This window comes from Bactrocera tryoni, unplaced genomic scaffold, assembly GCF_016617805.1.
Source record: "Bactrocera tryoni isolate S06 unplaced genomic scaffold, CSIRO_BtryS06_freeze2 scaffold_8, whole genome shotgun sequence".
In the NCBI taxonomy this organism is placed as follows: Eukaryota; Metazoa; Arthropoda; class Insecta; order Diptera; family Tephritidae; genus Bactrocera; species Bactrocera tryoni.
In genome coordinates this window covers 160,359-183,933 of record NW_024396456.1, presented here as the reverse complement: position 1 = coordinate 183,933, position 23,575 = coordinate 160,359, and the positions used below count along the sequence as shown (strand labels likewise).

Here is a 23,575-nt window from a genome sequence, read left to right as displayed (position 1 = left end):
TCCGGATCTACTCGATCAATTTCAACCAAATTCGGCTAGTATTATTATCTTGATGGTTCTATCTTACATTGGACTACAACCACGCCTTCTTCCCATCTATAATATAAAAACGAATCGCAAAATGAGTTGCTAAGCGCATAACTCCACAACGCTTGAACCAATAAGGCCAATTCTTTTTTTTAAATGTTCGTTGAAGTTCAAAGATAGCATGCCTATCCCGTAGCAGAGTGCACGAGTGGTTTCAACGCTTTCAAAGTGGTCGTGAGGGCATAAATAACGATCAACATTTGGGCCAATCAAAATCCGTGATCAGCGGAAATTCCATCGAAACTGTTCTTGAATTCACCAAAAATCAGCCGAAATCATCACTGAAATTCATGGAAATGGAATTGAACATCTCCAAAACATCGATCTATCGCATTTTGACCAAACATTTGGACTTACAAAAGGTGCGAAAGCAGAAAGAGACTATTTTGAATAAAATAAATTGATTTTGCAGAAAAACCATTTGTTCTGTTTTTTTTAATCCTGTTTACTTTGAAACGCACCTTGTACATACATATGTATATGTATGTAAAATGAATGTTTGTTTATTAGTAACGCTAAGGCTCGACGGCTTGATGAAATTTTCAGAGGTTGTTCGCTGTTGATCTAGGAAGGTTTAGAAATAAAAAAAAAAACCTTATAATTTTTGTGAAGAAAAGTCGAAAAATTGGAAATTTCAAAGAAGTGACTTTTTTCTAAAATTTTTTTGTTTTCCAATTGATTTATGTATTTGTAAATTATTTGAATCGTTCACTTTCGGTCGCTTGCTTTTTTTATTTCGGCTATTCAAAAGGTATATTATTGATAATTATTCAGTGTTTTATTATGTGTGTTTCATAAAATGTGATAAATTACAGATTGAAATTATTACGCTGCCTCGAAAAGGTCGAACTAATACCGATCGGCGTTCTTTTTGCAATCAATATACAATGGCAGCCCAAGGCATATACACGAGCACTTGCAGGATGCGATGACATACCTGAGTAAAACTTGGTATGGGAGTTCGTAGATGGGCGTAATCAGACCAATGTCCCGCCCACAAATCGCCATTAACCGAAAACCTATAAAGTGCCTTAACTAAGCACTAAATTAAGTAATAAAACTATTATTTGGTACAGGGCATCGCAGTGACAGGGGGCACCCCGACATAAACTTTTGCAAAAGTGGGCGTGGCCCTCCTCTAATAAGTTTAATATATGTACATATCACCTAAACTAATGCTAAAACAACCAAATTTGCTAAGCGAAAATTTTATAAAAACTGCTACTTCCTATATAAAACAATTCTAAATTCCATTTGATTGTTGCACTTTCTATTACACAAACAATTTCTCACTAATAATTCCTTTTAGGTACACCACCTTATCACCAAAAATTCCTCAAATCCAACATAAACTGTTCCAGCCCCTAGGCACCGAATATGTAGACCCCAGTATTTATAGTTGACGTTTGTACGAAAATATCGGTCAATGCGGAAGATATGCAATTGCATAATAATACAACTCCCATATACTACATACATACATATAATGATTGGCGTTTTCCTAATAATCCTTATGATGAATATGTCGGTCAGTGTATGAGTTGTATAGAGTTTGTGTATGTATAAAATTGCTTAGATCCCGATCCTCCGTTTAACGTTTTACATCTTAAGGTATTTCCTTGGCTTTAATAGTAAAATTAGTAAATTTTCGGTTGCGCCCGAACTTAGCCCTTTCTTACTTGTTCAATATAAAGTTTTAGCAACACCTGAATGTATTTCCTGCCTTTGATCCTTGCAAGTGGCAAGTGTATAAGTGTTCGGTTAACCGGACTTAGCCTTCCCTAACTTTTTTTGGTGATTGGGAAGCAAAATGGAATCCATCTTGACAACAAATTAACCATACCAAGGAATATCACTCATTGCAAACTAAGTTCTCCGGCGGCTTCCGGGCATGATTTTCGGAAAATATTTTAGCAAACTTATGTATTTTTATCAATTTAATTAAACTGCAACAGCTATCAATTTAGTAATTCAATATATTGATCAATATTTTTGCTTATTTTACATTTTTTTTATAATATGCTTATAGCGAGAACGCAAGCAACTCAGATCTGCAGAACCATATAATCAAAATTTCCTTAACGAATCTCGTGCAGCCTATTTCATACTTCTTGCCCTGCTTTGACGATTCCTTGAAAAAAGTCAAATACATAACGATGATAAGTTGTAACTTTTTTCGGATATGATCTTGTTTCTGAAAAATATACATTATGACAAAAAACCACCCGGAAATTGTGATTAAATTCCCCACGTAAATTATAGTTCTAAGAAATTTTTTTGATAAGTTGGTACGACTATTCTTAATTCTTCTTTAATGGCGTAGAAACCACTTACACGCTTATAGCCGCCGCTTTTTAGCAATTTGGCGCCAATTGGTACCAAGTGCTGCCAGCTTCTTCTTCACCTGATCTCTACCTCTCCACCGGAGTGGAGGTCTTCCTCTTTCTCTGTTTCCTCCATCGGGTAATCGTACCGAAAACGTTAACCTTAACCTTAACCTTTCTCTCGAAAACTCGTAACGTCGACTCGTCAGATGTTGTCATCGTCCATGCCTCTACACCAAATAGCAGGATGAGAATAATGAGTGACTTATAGAGTTTGGTATTTGTTCGTCGAGAGAGGACTTTACTTCTTAATTGCCTGCTCAGTCCAAAGTAGGATTTGTTCTTCTTCTTCTTCTTTACTGGCGTAGACACCGCTTACGCGATTATAGCCGAGTTAACAACAGCGCGCCAGTCGATTCTTCTTTTCGCTACGTGGTGCCAATTGGATATTCCAAGCGAAGCCAGGTCCTTCTCCACTTGATCCTTCCAACGGAGTGGTGGTCTTCCCCTTCCTCTGCATCCCCCGGCGGGTACTGCGTCGAATACTTTCAGAGCTGGAATGTTTTCGTCCATCCGGACAACATGACTTAGCCAGCGTAGCCGCTGTCTTTTAATTCGCTGAACTATGTCAATGTCGTCGTTTATCTCGTACAGCTCACCGTTCCATCGAATCCGATATTCGCCGTGGCCAATGCGCAAAGGACCATACATCTTTTGCAGAACCTTTCTCTCGAAAACTCGCAACGTCAACTTATCAGTTGTTGTCATCGTCCACGCTTCTGCACCAAATAGCAGGACGGGCATTATGAGCGACTTATAGAGTTTGGTTTCTGCTGGTCGAGAGAGGACTTTACTTTTCAATTTCCTACTCAGTCCGAAGTAGCACCTGTTGGCAAGAGTTATCCTGCGATGGATTTCCAGGCTGACATTGTTGGTGATGTTTATGCCGGTTCCCAAATACACGAAACTATCTACAACTTCAAAGTTGTGACTGTCAACAGCGACGTGAGAGCCAAGTCGCGAGTGCGACGACTGTTTGTTTGATGACAGGAGATATTTCGTCTTGCCCTCGTTCACTTCCAGACCCATTTGCTATGCATCCTTGTCCTGTCTGGAAACCATCCTGAAAGCAGAACTAACGGCGCGGGCGTTGAGGCCGAGGATATCAATATCATCGGCGTACGCCAGCAGCTGTACACTCTTATAAAAGATTGTACCTGATCGATTAAGTTCGGCAGCTCGAACTATTTTCTCCAGAAGCAGGTTGTAGAAGTCGCACGATAGGGAGTCGCCTTGTCTGAAATCTCGTTTGGTAACGAACGGCTCGGAGAGGTCTTTCCCGATCCTGACGAAGCTTTTGGTGTTGCTCAACGTCAGTTTACACAGCCATATTAGTTTTGGGGGGATGCCAAATTCAGACATCGCGGCATAAAGGTAGCTCCTTTTGATGCTGTCGAAAGCAGCTTTGAAATCAACGAAGGGGTGGTGTGTGTCGATTCTCCTTTCACGGGTATTTTCCAAGATTTGGCGCATGGTGAAAATCTGGTCGGTTATTGATTTGCCAGGTCTAAAGCCACACTGATAAGGTCCAATCAGTTTGTTGACGGTGGGCCTTAATCTTTCACACAATACGCTCGATAGAACCTTAAACGGGATGTTGAAGAAGCTTATCCTTTGGCGCAGATTGTCTCCTTTTTTGTGGATTGGGCATAGCACACTTAAATTCCATGCTTTGTCCGACCATATTATATTTTACAAAGAAGCTGATGCATGCTCCTTATCAATTCTCCTCCGCCGTGTTTGAATAGCTCGACCGGCAATTCATCGGCCCCCGCCGCTTTGTTGTTCTTCAGGCGGGTAATTGCTAATCGAACTTCTTCATGGTCGGGCAATGGAACGTCTGCTTTATCGTCATCGATTGGGGAATCGGGTTTGCCTTCTCCTGGCGGGTTACGTTCACTGCCATTCAGCAGGCTGGAGAAGTGTTCCCTCCATAATTTAAGTATGCTCAGGGCATCGGTGACTAGATCAGCTTTGAGGGTTCTACAAGAGTATGCTCCGGTCTTGAAACCTTCTGTAAGCCGCCGCATTTTTCGTAGAATTTTCGAGCATTACCCCTGTCAGTCAGCTTATCAAGCTCTTCATAATCACTCATTTCGGCCTCTTTCTTTTTCTGTCTGCAAATGCGTCTCGCTTCCCTCTTCAGCTCTCGGTATCTATCCCATCCCGCACGTGTTGTGGTCGATAGTAACGTTGCGAGGTACGCAGCCTGTTTTCTCTCCGCTGCGACACGGCACTCCTCGTCGTACCAGCTGTTCTGATCGATTTCGAGGCTGACATTGCCGTTTGTGTTAACACTAGTTTCAAAATAGACGAAATTGTCTACGACTTCGAAGTTATCATTAATAAATCTCTTATGGACATTCTTGATCGTGCAAATTCCGATCGCACATTAATGGAGTCCATTATAACTGCCGATGAGACATGGTAGTTTTAAAATTTATTGCTTTATGGTATCTGAATTATTAGACCACCTTAATAACTTCAAAAAAAAAAAAGCTTGGCTAATCTGCTAAGGCGGTTTCTTCACAATTAATAAGTGGGCATCCATCAAATGCACCACAATATAATATAGATTAATATAAGAGTATTTCTTAGTTGGACATTATCAGTCTTGCTTGCCTGATTAACGCACATTTTTCAATCGGAAATTGGCCACACTGTGAAAAAGTCAATTTGAACATACCTAATGATGGCGGACAAGAGATGAGAAGGAAGTTTTAGTGCGTATATATCTATAAATGTTCATATTTCTTCTGGTTTCAGCCTGCCACCTGTGCGTATAAGTAACATTTTTATCTGCAATCTCTTAAAAGACACCTGTAAAAGTGCAAATCCAAAGAAAAACCGGAAAACATCTTTTGATATCAGTGCTAAATGCTGAGCAACAAAATCAACAGCAAACCGAGTTTGAAGACGCCCGTATTGTACTCCACATTAAAGCTTCAGCAAATTTAATAAACCTTCTCCTCCCAACACAGTAACAACCTTCATTACCCATTTACGACGTCAACACATAATCGCTTTGAGTTGGAAAAATCAGGACATTCTGAAAAGTCATTTCATTTTGTTTGCCTCGCTTGAGCTTCTTTGTCCAACTTTCGTTGTGTCGATATGTACACCTACTTTACGGTTTTACTTTTACGCCACTTCCTCTTCGCTTTTCATAGTCTTGGTTTAGGGTTCTCGCTGTCATCGAAAATTGCTACTTAGTTTACTGACAGCCAACGCCCATTCAATGTTGCCAACGCCATGTGAAAATCATTAATGACACCAACAACAAAAGTAATACTGAATGCTATTCGCTTATGCAAAAAATAACATCTGTGCATACATACTATATGTATAGTATATGTGCTTATAACGCAGCTTAAGTGATGCTAATTTCTAATCTGCGTCGAGGCAAAACAAATGGCGATTAAGCCACGAAGCGTTTCCCCCAAATAGCCATTTTGTCTATTCGTATCTAGTGTGTGAGTTCAAACAAAATCTCAATCAAATGTATCGTAGATACATACATTACATACATTCTATATAATCTAAAAAAGCACCGCTTTTCTTTTTTTAAACATGTCGCTATTAATTTAATAATATGGCTTCATTATAACTATAAGGCTTTGTCATTATGTTTAGAAATTAATTCGGGCAAGAGACCGCTGGGGTTGGCTCGAATATATTTCAGCCGACCAGCCCAATTTATACCACTTTTTGCAGAAATTGGAGCGATATGATATCAATAAAGCGCTTTCGCGGTGTCAATCATTTTGAGTTTATCTACTTAGGCAAGGGACTTGACATAACCCCACAAAAAATAGTCCTGCTGTGTAAAATCACACGATCTTCGAGACCGCGGGATCACGACGCGAGATCAAGTTTCCATCAATTGTCCTCTTCTTGGCGGTTGCTTCCTGCAGAAGGTCCAATTGTTTACAGTAGAATAATGAATAGTTTGGCCGCTAGGAAGCAGTTCATAATATATGATAGCAAAACCATGCTGAACATGAAACCTTGCTTAGCTGCCGTTTGCGTCGGCTCACCGCGATTCGATCACGACCGTTTTCGTATGATTTCATTGAAAATTACCCACTTTTTATGACCAACAACCGTCCACTTAAAAAATGGATCTATTTGATTACGATTCACAAAAGGAAATTTGGTTCATGACATTTTTTGTGTTAACTCGTGAGGCCTTATTCATATGGTGTTAAACAGTTGGTCTTGATCAAAATTAGAATCGGAAATCAAAATGGACGAAATAAAAATTGCGCACGATTGCCTGTTAGAGTGTCAGAACTATAAACTTGAATACGTTTGCAGTAGTCGCCATCAAACGGGGGTGTTTGTTTACGTGGTGGGTCCCAAACCCAGCAGGACCGTCTATCTTTAACTCGCTTTCAAACGAATGTTCTTTGGCTACCCAGAGGATACTTGGTCTAAGACCGGAAGTCGATGTAAAATAATGGTATCTGGCCACTCCCAAGTGACTGTCGCTCAGAGAACTTTCCTCTCTTGCGTGAACTTCAAGATCCTTGTCTAAGTAGATAATAACTTCTAGAACCATAAACAGTACTCACATTTTAGCCACCTGGATTGCTTTTATCGAAGAAAAGCTGAAAAATATATGTATATAACGAGTATTTAAACAAACTGAGCCAATACTTGAAGTGCACCTATAACAGCTGACCTCGCCACGATGTCAAAATCGTGTTTGCGATTTGCCGTGGACAGAAATATGGTTATCCGTAGAACTAGATTCCAGCATAGAAAAATTCATCAAGCTTCTTGGCTGTCTCCAGATCGAAAAAACACCAACCAGATCGATCATGTTGTGATAGACGGAAGACACGTGTCCAGTGTTTTAGACGTGCGTACGCTCCAAGGTCCTTACATTGACTCGGGCAACTATCTTGTTCCAGCCAAGATACGCACCCGCCTCTGTGCAGCAAAAAACGCACGTCAACAACAACAAGGAAATTTCGACGCCGAGAAGCTGCAAACACAACAGACAACCAAACGGTTCGATTTTCTACTCGACTTGCACTCCTGCCCTCTGAGAGCACTCTTCAGCAACTCAGTGTAAGGAAACTGTGGTACGGCATTTCAAGCTCCTTTCGCACAGCTGCAAACGAAACCATTGGTTTTCGAAAAAAGACACAACAACAGCTGGTACGACGAGGAGTGCCTTGCCACAACGGAAAGAAAACAGAGACTGCCTACCTTGCAACATTACAAGCGACCACAACACGTACGGGATGGGTTAGATACCAAGAGTTGAAAAGGGAAGTGAGACGCATTTACAGATGAAAGAGGCCGAAATGCATGAGCTTAACAAACTGGCCGAACAAACTGGGGAAATGCTCGAAAATTCTACGAAAAGATGAGGCGACTAACAGAAGGTTTCAAGACCGGAGCATAATCTTGTAGAACCCACAAGGGGTTCTCGTAACAGCTGCTCAGAGCATACTAAAATTATAGAGAGAACACTTCTCCAGCCTGATGAATGGCAGTGAAAGCATAACGCCAGGATAAAGCGCACCCGAATCCCCATTCCAGGACGATGGGGCAGACGTTCCATTGCCTGACCTGACCGTACCTGATTAATTGCCGTCCGAGCTATTCCAACACGGCGGCGAAGAACTGATAAGGAGATTGCATCTGCTTTTTTGTAAAATATAGTTGGACGAAAGCATGTCCAACGATTAGAATTTAAGTGTGCTCTGCCCAATCCACAAAAAAGGAGACTCCACAATCTCCGCCAACTACCGTGGGATAAGCCTCATCAACATCGCATATAAGGTTCTATCAAGCGTGTGTGAAAGGTTAAAGACCACCGTCAACAAACTGATTGGAGGTTATCAATGTGGCTTTAGGCCTGGAAAATCAATCGATCAACCGACCAGCTGCTTTTGACAACACGAAAAGGAGCTGCCTTTACGCCGCTATGTCTGAATTTGGTATCCCCGCAAAATTTTACTACATAGCCGAAATAGTTTTGCGGGGATACTGACGTTGAATAATGCCAAAAGTGTAGTGTAATGAGTAGACAATTGCGAAGTAAAGTCCTGTCTCGGCGAACGAAAACCAAAGTCTACAAGTCACTCATTATTCCCGTCCTGCTATATGGTGCACAGGCATGGACGAAGACAATATCTTATGACTCAACGTTACGAGTTTTCAAAAGAAAGATTCTCCGGAAGATTTATGGTCCTTTCCAATCGATGGAACGATGAGCTGTATGAGATATACGACGGCATAGACATAGTTCAGCGAATTAAAAGACAGCGGATACGCTGGCTAGGTCATGTCGTACGAAGTTTTCGACGCAGTACCCGCGGGGGAAAGCAGAGGAAGAGGAAGACCTCCACTCCGTTGGAAAGCCCAGGTAGAGAGAACCTGGCTTCGCTCGGAATTTCCAATTGGCGCCACATAGTAAAAAGGAGAAACGACTGGCTCTGTTGTTAACTCGGCTATAACCACGTAAGCGGTGTCTACGCCAGTAAAGATTCTTCTTCTTCTTTACTGGCGTACAATTTCACAATTTTCTGAGATGAAGAATATGGCAACCTGATCGCGTTTTTACCTCGCGTGAGCTGGCTAGGTCATGTCGTTCGAATGGACGAAAACACGCCACCTCGCAGGCGGAAACAGAGGAAGAGGAAGACCTCCACTCCGTTGGATAGAGCAGGTGGAGAAAGACTGGCGCGCTGTTGTAAACTCGATATAAAAGAATCGGCTGCGTAAGTTTTGAATGCTTCCGTGACCTCAATTCAATATATGCCCACGAAAAACTTAACGTTGAAACAATGCCACGAATTTTTAACGGTTTACACTAAAGATAGTTATGATGAGAGACGTGATCGCACTTTATAATGGCGTTAGTAGATAAAATTACTGTTCAAGAATAGAAAATCCTTTCGAGATTCATAAAACACTATTGCTATTAAAAAAGAATAAATTAATAAATTCTGGAACTATTATCAAGAATCGCTAGAAATCAATTTTGTATGATATTGGGTCATTATGTCTGTCCGCAAATGCGGACTGATTTTATATTTCACTGCAAATTCATTTTTTCAGTTTGCAACACAAACTTAGTGGCTGATGTAACGGAAAGGTGACATTGACTGGTCAAACCGATTTCTGATTTCGACTAATTCCAATTTTTTTGTGGGGTTATTCATGTCAGGAATTATTGATATTTATTATAATTGAAATTACAGTAACTGTGAAAAAACTCTAGCAACTAGGGCTATCGGTTACATTTGGTTAAATAATATGCAACTTATATTAATTTATGAATATTTAAAAGTTTTAAATAATTGAAAATATTTTTGACACTGTCTTCGTTTGGGGTGTTTAGTATGGATACGGGATCTTGATGAAATACGGTTATTCGTTGGAGGTTTAAAGATTGGCATTGCTTAAGGATATGGGTGATTGTTAAAGGAGATGAGTTGCAGAAATGGCACGTTGGCTGTGACTCCTTCTTTATCAAGTGAAGATATTAAGACGGGTGTGCCCAAGGCGTAGTCTTCTATCTAAAACATTTGTTGATGACAGCTGAGGTATTGGTTGGTAGTCTTATTGCGTGTTTGTCTGTATTTATGTTTCTGTAATTACCAATTTCTTTGCTCCATTCGTATTTTTGTGAAGGGCTTGTAATATCTCACTTTTGATTCGTTTTTTCGGAAATGGAATAAATAGCTGAAGGGGAGATGTTGAAGCCGCTTTGACTGCGTTAGCTGCTAGCTCGTTTCCTGTTATGACCTGGGATCTACATGAGCTTGATTATTTTTTTTAAGTTTATTAAGGAAATCCTAATGGTAGATATTTCATCTGATTGGTTGTTGAGGTTGTGAGCTCCATGCGTTATTGCTTTGCTGTCTGTGCAGATAACAAACTTATTGCTTTTTTGGTGGCGAATTGCAACGCACTTAGGACAGCTTGAGTTTCAGCCTCGTAAGCTGACGTTTGATCTTGTAAAATTCCGTTTTATCGGTTCACCATTTTCGTGGACTACACTGCAAAATATGTTCCATTACTAGTTTTGGCCCATCCGTAAATAGAAATTTCCATTGGTTATTTTTTAATGGAGCGGCCGCCTTTAGAAATGCTTGTTTATAGATAATGGGTCTTTAAAATATACAGAGTAAAGTGTTGATAAATGATTCGGAACATAGCAACCAATGGGGAGTGATATGTTTCTGTGCTTGCTTTATCATTTAGAACATCTCCACAAGGCCTGATTTTATAGATATGGTATTTTTTCGGGTTTTAAGTAGCTTTATTTCCTTATCCAAAGTTGACTTATTTTTAGAACATATGATGTTAACGGAATATGCTCTAATATAAGCGACACGACACGATCTACTAATGAAAGAAAACCACCTTCGGCTAGCAGATATTTGACAAGAGTTGTCCGGAAGGCTCTAAGGATAAATCGGACAGCAGCATGATATAAGCCCATTATTAAATCCGCTGACGAATGCGAGAAATCAGCTTCAAAACTATACGCGAAAATTTTCATGCCGAATCCAACAGGTAGTGCAGAGTTGAAGCAGATCGAAGCAGAGCGTAAAGCAAATCGATAGGAGAAAACAGTTTCCGACTCGCGTTGAAATTATGAACCTATTTTCGAATCAGGGAATATACATACATACATACATATGTATTTTATTTTGAATTAGGATTCAAATCTGAATTCTAAAATAATTAAATTACAATTACACAAGTAGATAACTTAAACTAAACAAGTAAGGAAGGGCTAAGTTCGGGTGTCACCGAACATTTTATACTCTCGCATGGTAAAGGGATAATCGAGATTTCATTATTCGTCATTTAAATATTTTTCAAATACCGTATTTTTGTAAAGTTTTATTCCGCTATCATCATTGGTTCCTAATGTTTATACTCGTATTATACAGAGAAGGCATCAGATGGAATTCAAAATAGCTTTATATTAGAAGAAGGCGTGGTTGTGAACCGATTTCACCCATATTTCGTACATGTCATCAGGGTGTTAAGAAAACATTATATACCGAATTTCATTGAAATCGGTCTAGTAGTTCCTGGAGATATGGTTCTTGGTCCATAAATGGGCGGCGCCACGCCCATTTCAATTTTTAAAAGCCTGGATGCAGCTTCCTTCTGCCACTTCTTCCGTAAAATTTAGTGTTTTCTGACGTTTTTTATGAGTCGGTTAACGCACTTTAGTGATTTTCAACATAACCTTTGTATGGGAGGTGGGCGTGGTTATTATCCGATTTCTTCCATTTTTGAACTGTATATGGAAATGCTTTTAAAAAACGGCCTGTAGAGTTTGGTTGACATAGCTATAGTAGTTTCCGAGATATGTACAAAAAACTTAGTAGGGGGCAGGGCCACGCCCACTTTTCCAAAAATTACGTCCAAATATGCCCCTCCCCACTGATATCCTTTGTGCCAAATTTCACTTTAATATCTTTATTTATGGCTTAGTTATGACACTTTATAGGTTTTCGGTTTCCGCCATTTTGTGGGCGTGGCAGTGAGTCGATTTGGCCCATCTTCGAACTTAAGCTTCTTATGGAGCCAAGGAATACGTGTACCAAGTTTCATCATGATATCTCAATTTTTACTCAAGTTACAGCTTGCACGGACGGGCGGACAGACGGACGGACAGACGGACGGACGGACAGACAAACATCCGGATTTCGACTCTACTCGTCGCCCTGATCACTTTGGTATATATAACCCTATATCTGACTCTTTTAGTTTTAGGACTTACAAACAACCGTTATGTGAACAAAACTATAATACTCTCGTTAGCAACATTGTTGCGAGAGTATAAAAATTTTCATGCCGAATCCCACAGGTAGTGCAGAGTTGAAGCCGATCGAAGCAGAGCGTAAAGCAAATAGATAGGAGAAAACAGTTTCCGGCTCGCGTTGAAATTATGAACTTATTTTCGAATCAGGGAATATACATACATACATATTTATTTTATTTTGAATTAGGATCAAATCTGAATTCTAAAATAATTAAATTACAATTACACAAGTAGATAACTTAAACTAAAAAACAGAATTGAGGGAATGAAGGATACCCTAGAGTGAGAAAAATCAAGAAGAACTTTATTTAACTTTATTTTGGCTTGGTATAACCATTTTCTTAGGTCAGGTGCGAGGTAGTATTCAGAAATGTATGTATACGCATACGCCTACTATATCATTATTATACTATTAAAAGCATTATAGATACAAGTAGAAAATTTCTTTTTACACTACTGTACAGTGAAAACGGTTCGCTGCGCAACTTTAAAATTCAAACAGCCATAAACTCAAATGTTGTTATTCTCAAGATAAGAAACAAATTCGGGGAATACCCATATTCATTTGAGTTCTCGCTGACTGTCAAACTAATGCTGAGTTTAAAAAATGCACTCAGAAAATAAGTCTCTACTCTCTCCGCTCACACACGCTATGGAAGCGTATTAGGGATGTTACTTCCCTTTCGATTACGACAACTGACTTTTCATATTAGGTTTGGTGTCTGGCTAATGCATCGATTAGTGAACGACGCAAAAGCTGACACGATCTATCTTATGAGAGCGCAATGTAAATGAATATTGGATTTTTCCCGTAGAAACGAGTCAGCTGATTGCACGCTTAAAACTCAATTTGCCAGTCTCAATATTTTGTATTAATTAAAAAATAAACTTAAATATATTAGAAATATTCTTAAGCTAACTCAAGGTTCTTTATAAGTAGGTAGTTGGAGTTTAGTTTTAATCTTTTACATTATAAAAGATTACAACTGAGAAGCAAGATTTGTATTTACATGTACGAGTATAAAAAAATTGAACGAAAGAGAACAACTGATTCCTACGTTGAGCATAACTTTTGACAAATTTCTTTTGATACGGACGTTAAGTTCGCAAGTATACTACCATGATCAAATTGAAAGGTGAATTTTGTTTATTTCATTCCCTTCAAAGTAATATCCTCCCGCTGCAATACACTTACATATGCCAACGAATTTTCCTGTCATCACAGCACTTGGAAAAATCCTCAGAGCCTTCTTCGATCTAGTTTTTATATCCTCAATTGAGTCAAAACGATGTCCTCGGAGTGGTCATGTGAATACGCTAAATAGCCAGAAGTTACACGAAGGTAAATCTGGCGAATGCGTTGGTTGCGGCACGATATTAGTTGAAATTGTAGCGAATTGATCACGAGTAACCAATGCAGTATGAGATGGTGCATTATCGCACTTCTTTGTTCATTAAATTCAGGCATAGTAAAAATCAAAGAGTTCACTTTTAGAGCCTCTCAAAACGAAGTTCTACGCGAAAAAAATTTGGTACACCCCGGTGTTGGTTCGACTTAGCATAGATGTCACTAACAGTACTACAAACTTACAAAAAAAAAATATTTACCGATCCGAAAAACACGCAAAGTATAAATTAAAAATTCACCTTTCAATTTGATCACAAACCACCAGTGAAATTTGCGAAGTTTACGGAGACGATGCTGTATCATTCGTGTAGCACAACAATGGTTCGCTCGCTTGATGAAAGTTTTACACTGATGCAATAATGTCTCTAGCGGAAAAATGGCAAAAATTGGTCGGCAAAAATGTTTCAGCAATATTTTTGGTTCGAAGTTTTTCTCTAATATTACATCTCATTTACAACATTATTGTATTAAATATTTGAAACATTTTGAAATGTAAGCCAACTTTTATAAATCTCATTTTCAAACTGCTGGCAGCTACTAATATGTTCTCTTAACGATTTTATTGAACAATCCAAAACAATATTCAACCAAAATACTTTAGATATAACTTTTACTTTTTACGAACGTTGCTTTTGTACGCCCCTAATGAATAAATTTCATAGGAACGCGAGTGCTGACTCGATAAGTTTTGAGCAAGCACGTCTCAGCTGTATATGCATCGAATCACATCTCCAGTAGTAGAGGTTCGCGGTGTAAGCCGATCGGTTGCTTTAATTCACGCTGTTGCATGTGTGTAAATATATTTCATTGCAAATTATTTGAATCGCAACTACGTCTACACCACACAATACAATTATTCAATAATTTATTTTCCTCCATTAAACAGGTATTCGTGATTTGTAGCGGTACATTATTCGTGATCAGCGATTTCCTGTAGAGGAAGGCATAAAAGTAAATGTAGTCCATATCTCTACATAATTATATATACATATATATTATATACCATGTGCATAAATAAGTATATTAGTGCATGTGTAAGTGTGTAAATGCGGAGAATGAAATACAAAGCTAATCTCTTATAAAGCGCCAATAAATACATTTAATATTTATAATTTGAGTATGCAGTGACTCTAACAACAAGAGAAACCTGGCTTATCAACACAGCACAGCACAAATGGCGAGCAATTAAGACATGCACGAAAAAATAATATTTCATAAACTACTCAAAAAAACCGCAGGCTGGAATGTATCCAACTTATCGCGACAGCAGTACGTTTAGTAATTCCTTTCAACCCATAATACCTATGTACTATATTACGTACATAAGTTAACTGCAGTAAATAGGATGACAACATTCGGAAGTCTGTTGAAACACAAAATTCGTTTAAAACAAGAAAAAACGTTAACATCGGTTGCATCGAAACTGGAATACCCTTCACAAATATAAATGTTTTCATTCAACCTAATTTGGATCGGTTTGTTAAAGGACATGTGCAAAGTTAGAGATTGATATTGCATAAGCTGAGAGACTAGTTCGCACGCATACAAACAAACGGACGGTCAGACAAGACGGACATTCATTTGGACTAATTCCTAAATTTTTAGTATTATAGTAAACTAGAAGAGCGAGAATCATTATATGTGACCTGGTCTACGAAAAGGGGGCTAACTTGCGAAAACTAGTTTTCTGGGAAAAGCTGTTAAAAATAATCGTCAGTTTCTCGTTATCTCATTAATTGTTCTCCTTTTTTTGACACCTAAGCCCTCTTTTCGTAGACCAGATCACATATTAGACAAGTCTTCATATTCATTATATTATATAAAGGATTAAAAGATATAGTTAAATTTGGCACATCATAAGCAGAGATGCATTTAGAAGTATTACGTTAGCTCCTTCCTAGATGGTTAGGTACGGAATGTTTCCTCGCTGTGTTTAGGCAAACCTAATCTGTAGGGCGCTAACTTCAGTCAACAAAAAATATATATAAAATCTAATTTTATTTTAATAGAATAATAATAAGAATCCAGTTCGTATACATCTGATAGTATCAAATGGCCAGTGCTATACCTAAAAAGGACGTTGTGCGTCATGACAAACGTTTCAGCGATATAGTGTGGGAAAATTGTCATGAATTCTATGATAAAGAAAAACATATTGATGTTACGTTTTTGTGGCGGAGTTATCCTAAGCGGTTAGTTTAATTACGATTCAAGGGTCATCCATTTATTAGAGTATTGGCTTAACACTTTTGTTTAGTATTACAGCTCATCGAATTATCTTGGCCGCTGCCAGTGTTTATTTCGACGAACTTTTTCAAACCAAGCAGGGTTCGGCTCCAGTTATTTACATTGAAAATATTGCACCGGATGAATTTGAGTTACTTATAGTTTACTGTTACACGGGTAAGCTCGAGCCTAAAATGCCTAACGTCAGTAGACTTTTAAATGGAGCCACGATTTTGAAGCTTGACGGCGCTGCTGCCCTTTGCACTGCTTACTTAAAAGGGTCGACAGAAAGATCACGTCCACCACGCATTCCAGCTTTGCAATTACCTTCAAACAATCCAACATCAAATAATACTAGCACAAATAAATCTATATTGGCAGTGCGACAAAGCATCGGAAAGCAGGTAAACTTTTTCAGAATTGAAAACTTTGAAACATTGACATATGCTCGGACAGGCAAAATTGTTTAGGGACTTTCGAAATAGCTCCCGATTTAATCTTAGAAAGAATAATCTCACACATTGCACACGACGCTTACTGAGCACATCGATAGCTTGTTTAGTATTCTAGTTGCATGAACCTCATCACAGCAACAAGTTTCGAAATCAGAATACTATTATATTGGTCAAAAAAGTCTTGCGGTATTTTTATATATATTGCTATACCTTTTTGGAAAGCTCATTTCACGCGCTAACACGTGTTTGATTGATTGTCGTTTCTTTAAAGTCGTTCGTGAGTTATAGCGTCGCAAACATGGAGCAAAATAAAGAGAAAATACGGCATATTTCACAGTACTACTACGATAAAGGCAAAAATGCATCTCAAGCCGCCAATAAAATTTGTGCAGTTTATGGACCCGATACAGTTTCCATTTCCACTGCACAACGATGGTTTCAACGTTTCCGTTCTGGTGTAGAGATGGTCGAAGATGCGCCACGCTCTGGAAGGCCTGTCGTCGAAAATTGCGATAAAATCGATGAATTGGTCGAAAGAGACCGGCATAGTAGCAGCCGTAGCATCGGTCAAGAGCTGGGCATGAGTCATCAAAAATTCATTTCAATTTCAATAAAAAAAATTCTATAAAAATACCGCAAGACTTTTTTGACAACCCATTAAAATAACTGACATTGAATTTAATTAACGATTGATCCTGAATAAATTAAACTCCAGTAGCAAAAGTCTGATTCTAAAGATGACAGGTAAGCACCTAAATAAAAAGACACAAACTACTACGTACATATCTCACAGATAATTGGTACCAGACTATGCAACCATTCCATTGGATGTGAAATGTTTTTGAATATATTTACAATTATGCATTTTGAAAGGCAAACCTAGTTCTGAACTAACTCATCTCTATCTTATTTAAATAAGTTTGGACATTCTTTTACATAGGGAGATTGGACGGATACTTTTGAATAAGTTCTCGTACTTTTAATATTAGCTTCCGCCGTGAGATAGAGTTTTACTCAACTTGACATTTTATTTCACAGGATACTGAGAGTTGTATTTACCGATGCGACGAGATGGAGAAGATATGGATACAGTGTGGTGTGTTAAAATTCCCCACACAACGAGCAGTTTTGGTGTATTCAAATAAAAGGCTAATAACTCTAGGTGGCATTAGCCCACAAAATCTACCGATGACTTGTGTGCACTCCTGCAATTTAGAGACTCAAATGTGGAAAAAATTGCCCCCCATGAAGGTTGCACGAGTAGGGTTGTGTGCTGTCATCGTAGACGGCATCATTTACGCAATAGGTGGATATATGAGCCAACAGTTCATTGCAACCATGACTGCAGAGAAGTTAGTGCTTTCCGATATTTAATTTGAATTCTATAGAAAATATATGTTGCAATAGATTTGATCCTTCCACCGGCCAATGGACTTCACTACCTTCTATGTGTGTCTCCCGAGCTGAAAGTACGGCTGTGGCTATTGACCATCAAATTTATATACTTGGAGGTGTTGGAATCGATCGTGAAGAATTAAAGTCCGTTGAATGCTATAACATCAAAACAGGGAAGTGGCGTAAGTGCGCAGACATGCTTCAGGGACGTTTTAATTGCGGGGTAAGAGTATCATGAAATATGCAACTGTGGTCCAAAATAATGATACGAGTACTTTTATGACAGGCATCCGTTTTTAAAGATCTATTGTATGTAGTAAGTTCAGGAAACACGCAGCCCCCCTACAGGAACGACGTAGAGTTTTACGATATGAAAACTGATACGTGGTCACAGGTGTATTAAAATATTAAAATAAAGAGAAGTGAGTGTAAATATGTATCTTTTAGGCACCACCAGTCAATATAGCACGGAGTGGCATCTGTGGCGTAACACTAAGTGACCGTTTGATGGCCATCGGCGGATCACCAACAACTGAGTTTAAAGGTATCGTCGAAGTGTACAAACCGACGCGAAATACTTGGATGCAAGTACGGCCTTTGCCGAGCAGCGGTAATTACAGTTGTTTCATAGTTCCAACAAAAGAGCTTCTTACAATCGGTAATAAAACTAAATCACCACAGGTTATAAAACCTTTTGGGCTAGGGTAAACACCTTTTTAAGCATATACATATTTGTACTTATATATGGTACTTATTAAACTGAAGGAACTTGTTTGCAGAATGCCTGTGTACAAATCTTTTCAGCCATAAGCTGTATTGTGTTGAAATGAATAAACTTTAGACAATAAAACGTGAATTTGCCAATTTACAGTCCAACTTCTTTATTGCGAATTATTGTACAATGAAGTTTTTATACCCTGAACATGGTATATTAAGTTTGCCATGATGTTTGTAACAGCCGAAAGGAAACGTCAGAGACTCTAAAAAAATTATTTTTAATTTTTAATTGATCAAAATGACAAGCTGAGTCGATTTAGCTAGGTTCGTCTGTTTGTATACATACATATATGCGATATTGTCTTTCATTTTAGGGGATTTGAAATTTTCCACACGTTCTTTTCTCCGCAAGAAGCCGCTCATTTGTCCGCCCATATTGTATCACTGTAGCTTAAAGTTGTCATGCAAACAGAACAATCTAAATCATGTCTTGGTACGAAACATTTTTTTATTTGACGAGATATCTTCACGAAATTTGGCAAACATTTTTATTCAAGGCAAAAAAAATGTACCTGCCATACAAGCTGACCGATCAAAATACATATAGATATAATAATATTGATTGTCAAAAAAGTCTTGCGGTATTTTCGCTAGTTGGCGCTGAAAGCGCGTAGTTCTAGTTTTATTCGTCGCATCGGGTCAGGCTATACCTTTTTGGAAAGCTCATTTCACGCGCTAGCACGTGTTTGATTGTCGTTCTTCTTTTAAGTCGTTCGTGAGTTATAGCGTCGCAAACATGGAGCAAAATAAAGAGAAAATACGGCATATTTTACAGTACTACTACGATAAAGGCAGAAATGCATCTCAAGCCGCCAATAAAATTTGTGCAGTTTCCATTTCCACCGCACAGCGATGGTTTCAACGTTTCCGTTCTGGTGTAGAGGTGGTCGAAGATGCGCCACACTCCGGAAGGCCTGTCGTCGAAAATTGCGATAAAATCGCTGAATTGGTCGAAAGAGACCGGCATAGTAGCAGCCGTAGCATCGGTCAAGAGCTGAACATGAGTCATCAATTAATTTCTATTTCAATAAAAAAAAATCAATAAAAATACCGCAAGACTTTGTACTTCCTTTTAAAAATTTTGTCAGGCCATTGCTTACTTTTATCCCCGATCGTGTTGTTTCGTCGCTCCTGCTTTAATAACATTAATAGATTTGAAAGCTGGGTGTATAAAATCAGATAAAGAATTTTATATAATAAACTAGTACGCAAACTTAAATAATCCAATTTCAACAAAAATCGTCACTCCAAGCCACTCTTTAAATTGCTGTTATTTAAGCTAATGAAATATTTGTGCTCAGCTTTTTCATATCCTTTTGTGCTGCGCAAATACGTTAGAATTGGGTTTGTTTGACGAGTGTATGTATGTATGTTTACATTTTTATGTGTGATGACAACAAACACATGCTTTCGATTTGATTAACATGGCAAGCATGACCGAACGGTTAGTCCAGGCAGATGAACGATTGGCCAACTGCACTTCCCACAACTCACTCACATACATACGAAGCTGAGTATACAAGTATATAGTAAGTCTATAGGTATTAAGATATGTACACATGTAGTATGCACAGAAAGGACAAAATTCGTCTGTCACACCTTCGGCATTTACCGTCCTTTGTGCGCATTTGTTGTCATTGTTTTATTTGCGTAAATATGGTCGTGTTTACAGTTGTGCATACATTCGTAAATTTATTCTCTTGCTTCCGAATATTCGTTCCGGTATTGCCTCATTTTTCCCCGCTTTACGTCTTAGACTCAAAGATAATCCTCACTTTTGACATCTTAACTCTGCTCATAGTTCACATTTCATTTTAATTATTTCCCATACTCTTTAGGAACCAGTGCGACATACTTAGAAAATTAGTCGGCTTTATTTGCAGCTTTTATCCGACAGTTAAACGAGTAAGCGTCTGCTTATTTAAGCCATTCAAAGGCAAATTAGTTTAGTTCAGAGTTCAAAAGAGTTCAGTAACAATGGTTGGGCAAATTGATAATAAACATGAAAAAAGTTTGTGGAAGAAACACTTCAATTAAAAGTAGGCGTTACATATTTAATAACTGCAAGTGAACAACTATTACTTGTAATAATACCATAGCTGCCTGTGGTGTTAAGAGGTGTCCATTAAAACCAAAACAATTTCACAAATTTCTCCCTCGAGTCCTTGGAAGTTGTTCGTTGCACAATTTTTCGGAGACCACGAATATACAGTACCAGGGTAAAAAAAATGTCAGGTAATTGCACAAATTTCAAATTTTAAAAAGTCCGCTATTCCTAATTGGAGTGCCATGCAAATTTTTTTTCTAGTTTAGCTGTAAAAAGCTAAATTGCATCATTGAAATATCAACTGTGTTTGTAAAAGTGTAGTTATATAAACAACATGTCAAATGACTTATGTCACTAAACGGCAAATAATAGCCTTATCGCAGATAATGAAACCTTTTAAAATGTCGTCAGACTTCAAATAGAACCTGCTGCGACATGAGTGATAGTGGATGTATCAACGATCCGCCGAATGCTCAGATAGGTAAGATTCAACGACTTCATCTTTCAGCATGATTCTGCTCCAAGGCAAAAGAATTTGTTTTCATTTCCGCTGCTTAATTTTGATCTTCAACTTAATCTTATTTTCAGGTTCGCGATATTATGACTGGAAATGGTATAAAGCAGTTGGTGTGGCTGGGAGCAGACCCGATTTAAACCCCATCGAAAACCTGTGAGCGATTATGAAAAATCTGGTTGCCGCACAGTTGCCGAATAACTAAAAAGTACTTGATTGCGCCCAAAGTATTAATTAAGATATTTCCCAATAAATCGAGTAAAATTATAAGAAAAAAAGCAAATAATGTGATATTACTATTTTTATGAATTTTGCAATCAATATTGTAATCTAGATATTGATCAGTGTTGTAGAATATTCCTACAATTACTAATTTGACCAAATTTGAGTAAAAAATCCCTTTCCAAAACTTAACATTAATAAATTTTGGCTAATAATTTATTTGTTCGCTAACTCCAAATCCCAAGAAACTGTCATTTTCACTCTTTTTCTTGAATGCATATTTTAGCTCATAATACAAACTTTCCTACTGAACTATTTGTAATGCCCTGTATTGTATTATGTAAAGCCCTGTATTGTATTAGCACTTGATGTGCCATTTTGATACACTATTCGTAGAACCACCTGTATTTGCTATTACGTTTCACCTTCTCTCTCAAACCATTTTGAGGTTTCGATGAAACTACTTATGTCCGATATGCTTTTGGTGGAAATCCATTCAAGATTTGGTGCTTGGTGGATTCCGAGTGTTTTGTGTCGGATCTGTGCTAGAGCTGGGCATTCGCAGAGAAAGTGGAAAATTGTTTCCTTGTTCCCTGCTACTCCGCAGCCACGGCAGATATCGTTGTAGGGCAATCCCATTTTGGACGCATGTTCCCCAAATGGCCAGTGCCCTGTTGTGGTAGCTGTTATTCTGTAAATACTTTTTCTTGACCTATTTAATAAATCATTTGTTCTTTTCCTGTCATATGTTGGCCATAATTGTTTAGTTATGACGCATTTTGTAATGTTTTTCCACCTGTTGTTTGCAATTTGCTGAAATTGTCTATTGATCTCTCCTTTTATCGATACTAGCGGGCTTGGTATTAGCTCCGCCTCGGATTCATTGAGGAAAGCTCCTGCCTTTGCCAACTCGTCTGCTTTTTCGTTACCGAAAATGTTCCTGTGGCCGGGAACCCAGTTCAAGTTTAGCTGGAGCTTGTCTTTTATTGAGCTTAGTGCTCTCTTGCAGCTGTGAACTATACTGGAATTTGTCATGGGTGAAGACAATGCCAGGAGGGCCGCCTGGCTGTCCGTAAATATAGTTGCTTTATGTATATTTCCGTGGTTTTCTAATAGAACTCGCAGGCTTTTTCTATGCCTAGTACTTCTGCTTGGAAGATGCTAGCCGAGTTCGGTAGACGTATAGAGAGAGATATGCCTAGATCAGCGGAGAATACCCCCGTGCCCACTCCGCAGTCCATTTTGGACCCGTCGGTATAGACTGAGGTGGTATCTTCCTCTACTATTGAACCTCTTCTCCATTCTCGTCTAGATGGTATCCTCACCTGGAAGTGTCTATTGAAATCCAGCTTTGGGAGAATGTAGTCTGATTTATTAATAGTGAACTTCTTTAGAATTACACTATGTCCGTAGTTCTGCTGATTCCAACCTCCCAATTCTTTTATTCTTATCGCCGCAATAGCTGCTGTTTTGTGAATAAAAATGTCCATTGGTAGTTGATGCAGGATCACATTGAGCGCATCAGTCGGACATGATCTGATTGCACCCGTAACACCCGCACATGCTGCTCTTTGTATTCCATTTAATTTTCTAATATTGTATTGTTTGTTTAGCGCTGGCCACCATACCAGAGCTCCATATGTAAGTATAGGTCTTATGACAGCCGTATACATCCACATGATTATACTTGGTTTAAGGCCCCAATTCTTGCTGACGATTTTCTTACAAGTATAGTAGGCCATGTATGCTTTGTTTATTCTTTTTCTATATTTATTTTCCAGGACAGTTTGGTGTCAATCTCCACCCCCAAGTATTTAGCTGTGGGGGATAGAGTGAGTGTAGTACCGTTTAGTACCGGAAGTTGAAACTGAGGTATTTTGGTTCTGCTTGTGAATAGCATCAGTTCTGTTTTATTCGGGTTAACTCCTAGACCATTGTTTTTAGCCCATAGGTTTAACCTACGAAGTGCTCTTTCCATAATCTCGCTGACTGTTGAAGGAAACATACCTGAAACCAACAACACTATATCGTCTGCATACGCCACTGCTTTCACTCCTCAATCGTTTAGTTGGAGTAGTATTTCGTTCAGCGAATCAAGCATCGATAGTATCCATCTGCACACAGTGTCGTCTATACCACCATGTGTCAGAGAATTAATTATCGCATTTACTTCTATGTTGTTGAAGGCGCCCTCTATGTCTAGAAATGCAGCCATGGTGTATTGTTTGTGGTGTAGTGATTTTTCGATTACA

General features: G+C 38.5%; 1 protein-coding gene across 5 annotated transcripts; it reads left to right on the top strand.

Moving 5' to 3' along the window:
* Positions 1–14,399: 14,399 nt before the first annotated feature.
* LOC120781965 (kelch-like protein 1) lies at positions 14,400–18,639 on the top strand. Of its 5 annotated transcripts, none has more exons than XM_040114141.1 (8): positions 14,400–14,476; positions 14,574–14,638; positions 15,734–15,879; positions 15,945–16,317; positions 17,407–17,720; positions 17,776–17,986; positions 18,050–18,157; positions 18,211–18,639. In XM_040114141.1, exons 3-8 carry the CDS (start codon positions 15,740–15,742, stop codon positions 18,469–18,471), a joined length of 1,407 nt encoding a protein of 468 aa, XP_039970075.1. In that variant the 5' UTR covers positions 14,400–14,476; positions 14,574–14,638; positions 15,734–15,739; the 3' UTR covers positions 18,472–18,639. The 5 variants fall into 5 exon arrangements, with proteins under 5 accessions (XP_039970075.1, XP_039970071.1, XP_039970072.1 ...); XM_040114137.1 differs by having other exon boundaries at positions 15,697–15,879; XM_040114138.1 differs by having other exon boundaries at positions 14,451–14,480; positions 15,697–15,879.
* The last annotated feature ends 4,936 nt before the right edge of the window (positions 18,640–23,575 follow it).

Bases quoted from the DNA above. Each gene is read 5' to 3' on its own strand.
- LOC120781965 (XM_040114141.1), top strand. From the start codon at position 15,740: ATGGCCAGTGCTATACCTAAAAAGGACGTTGTGCGTCATGACAAACGT. The intron at 16,318-17,406 runs GTAAACTTTTTC...TTTATTTCACAG, and splicing joins GACAAAGCATCGGAAAGCAG to GATACTGAGAGTTGTATTTA. The intron at 17,721-17,775 runs GTTAGTGCTTTC...ATGTTGCAATAG, and splicing joins GCAACCATGACTGCAGAGAA to ATTTGATCCTTCCACCGGCC.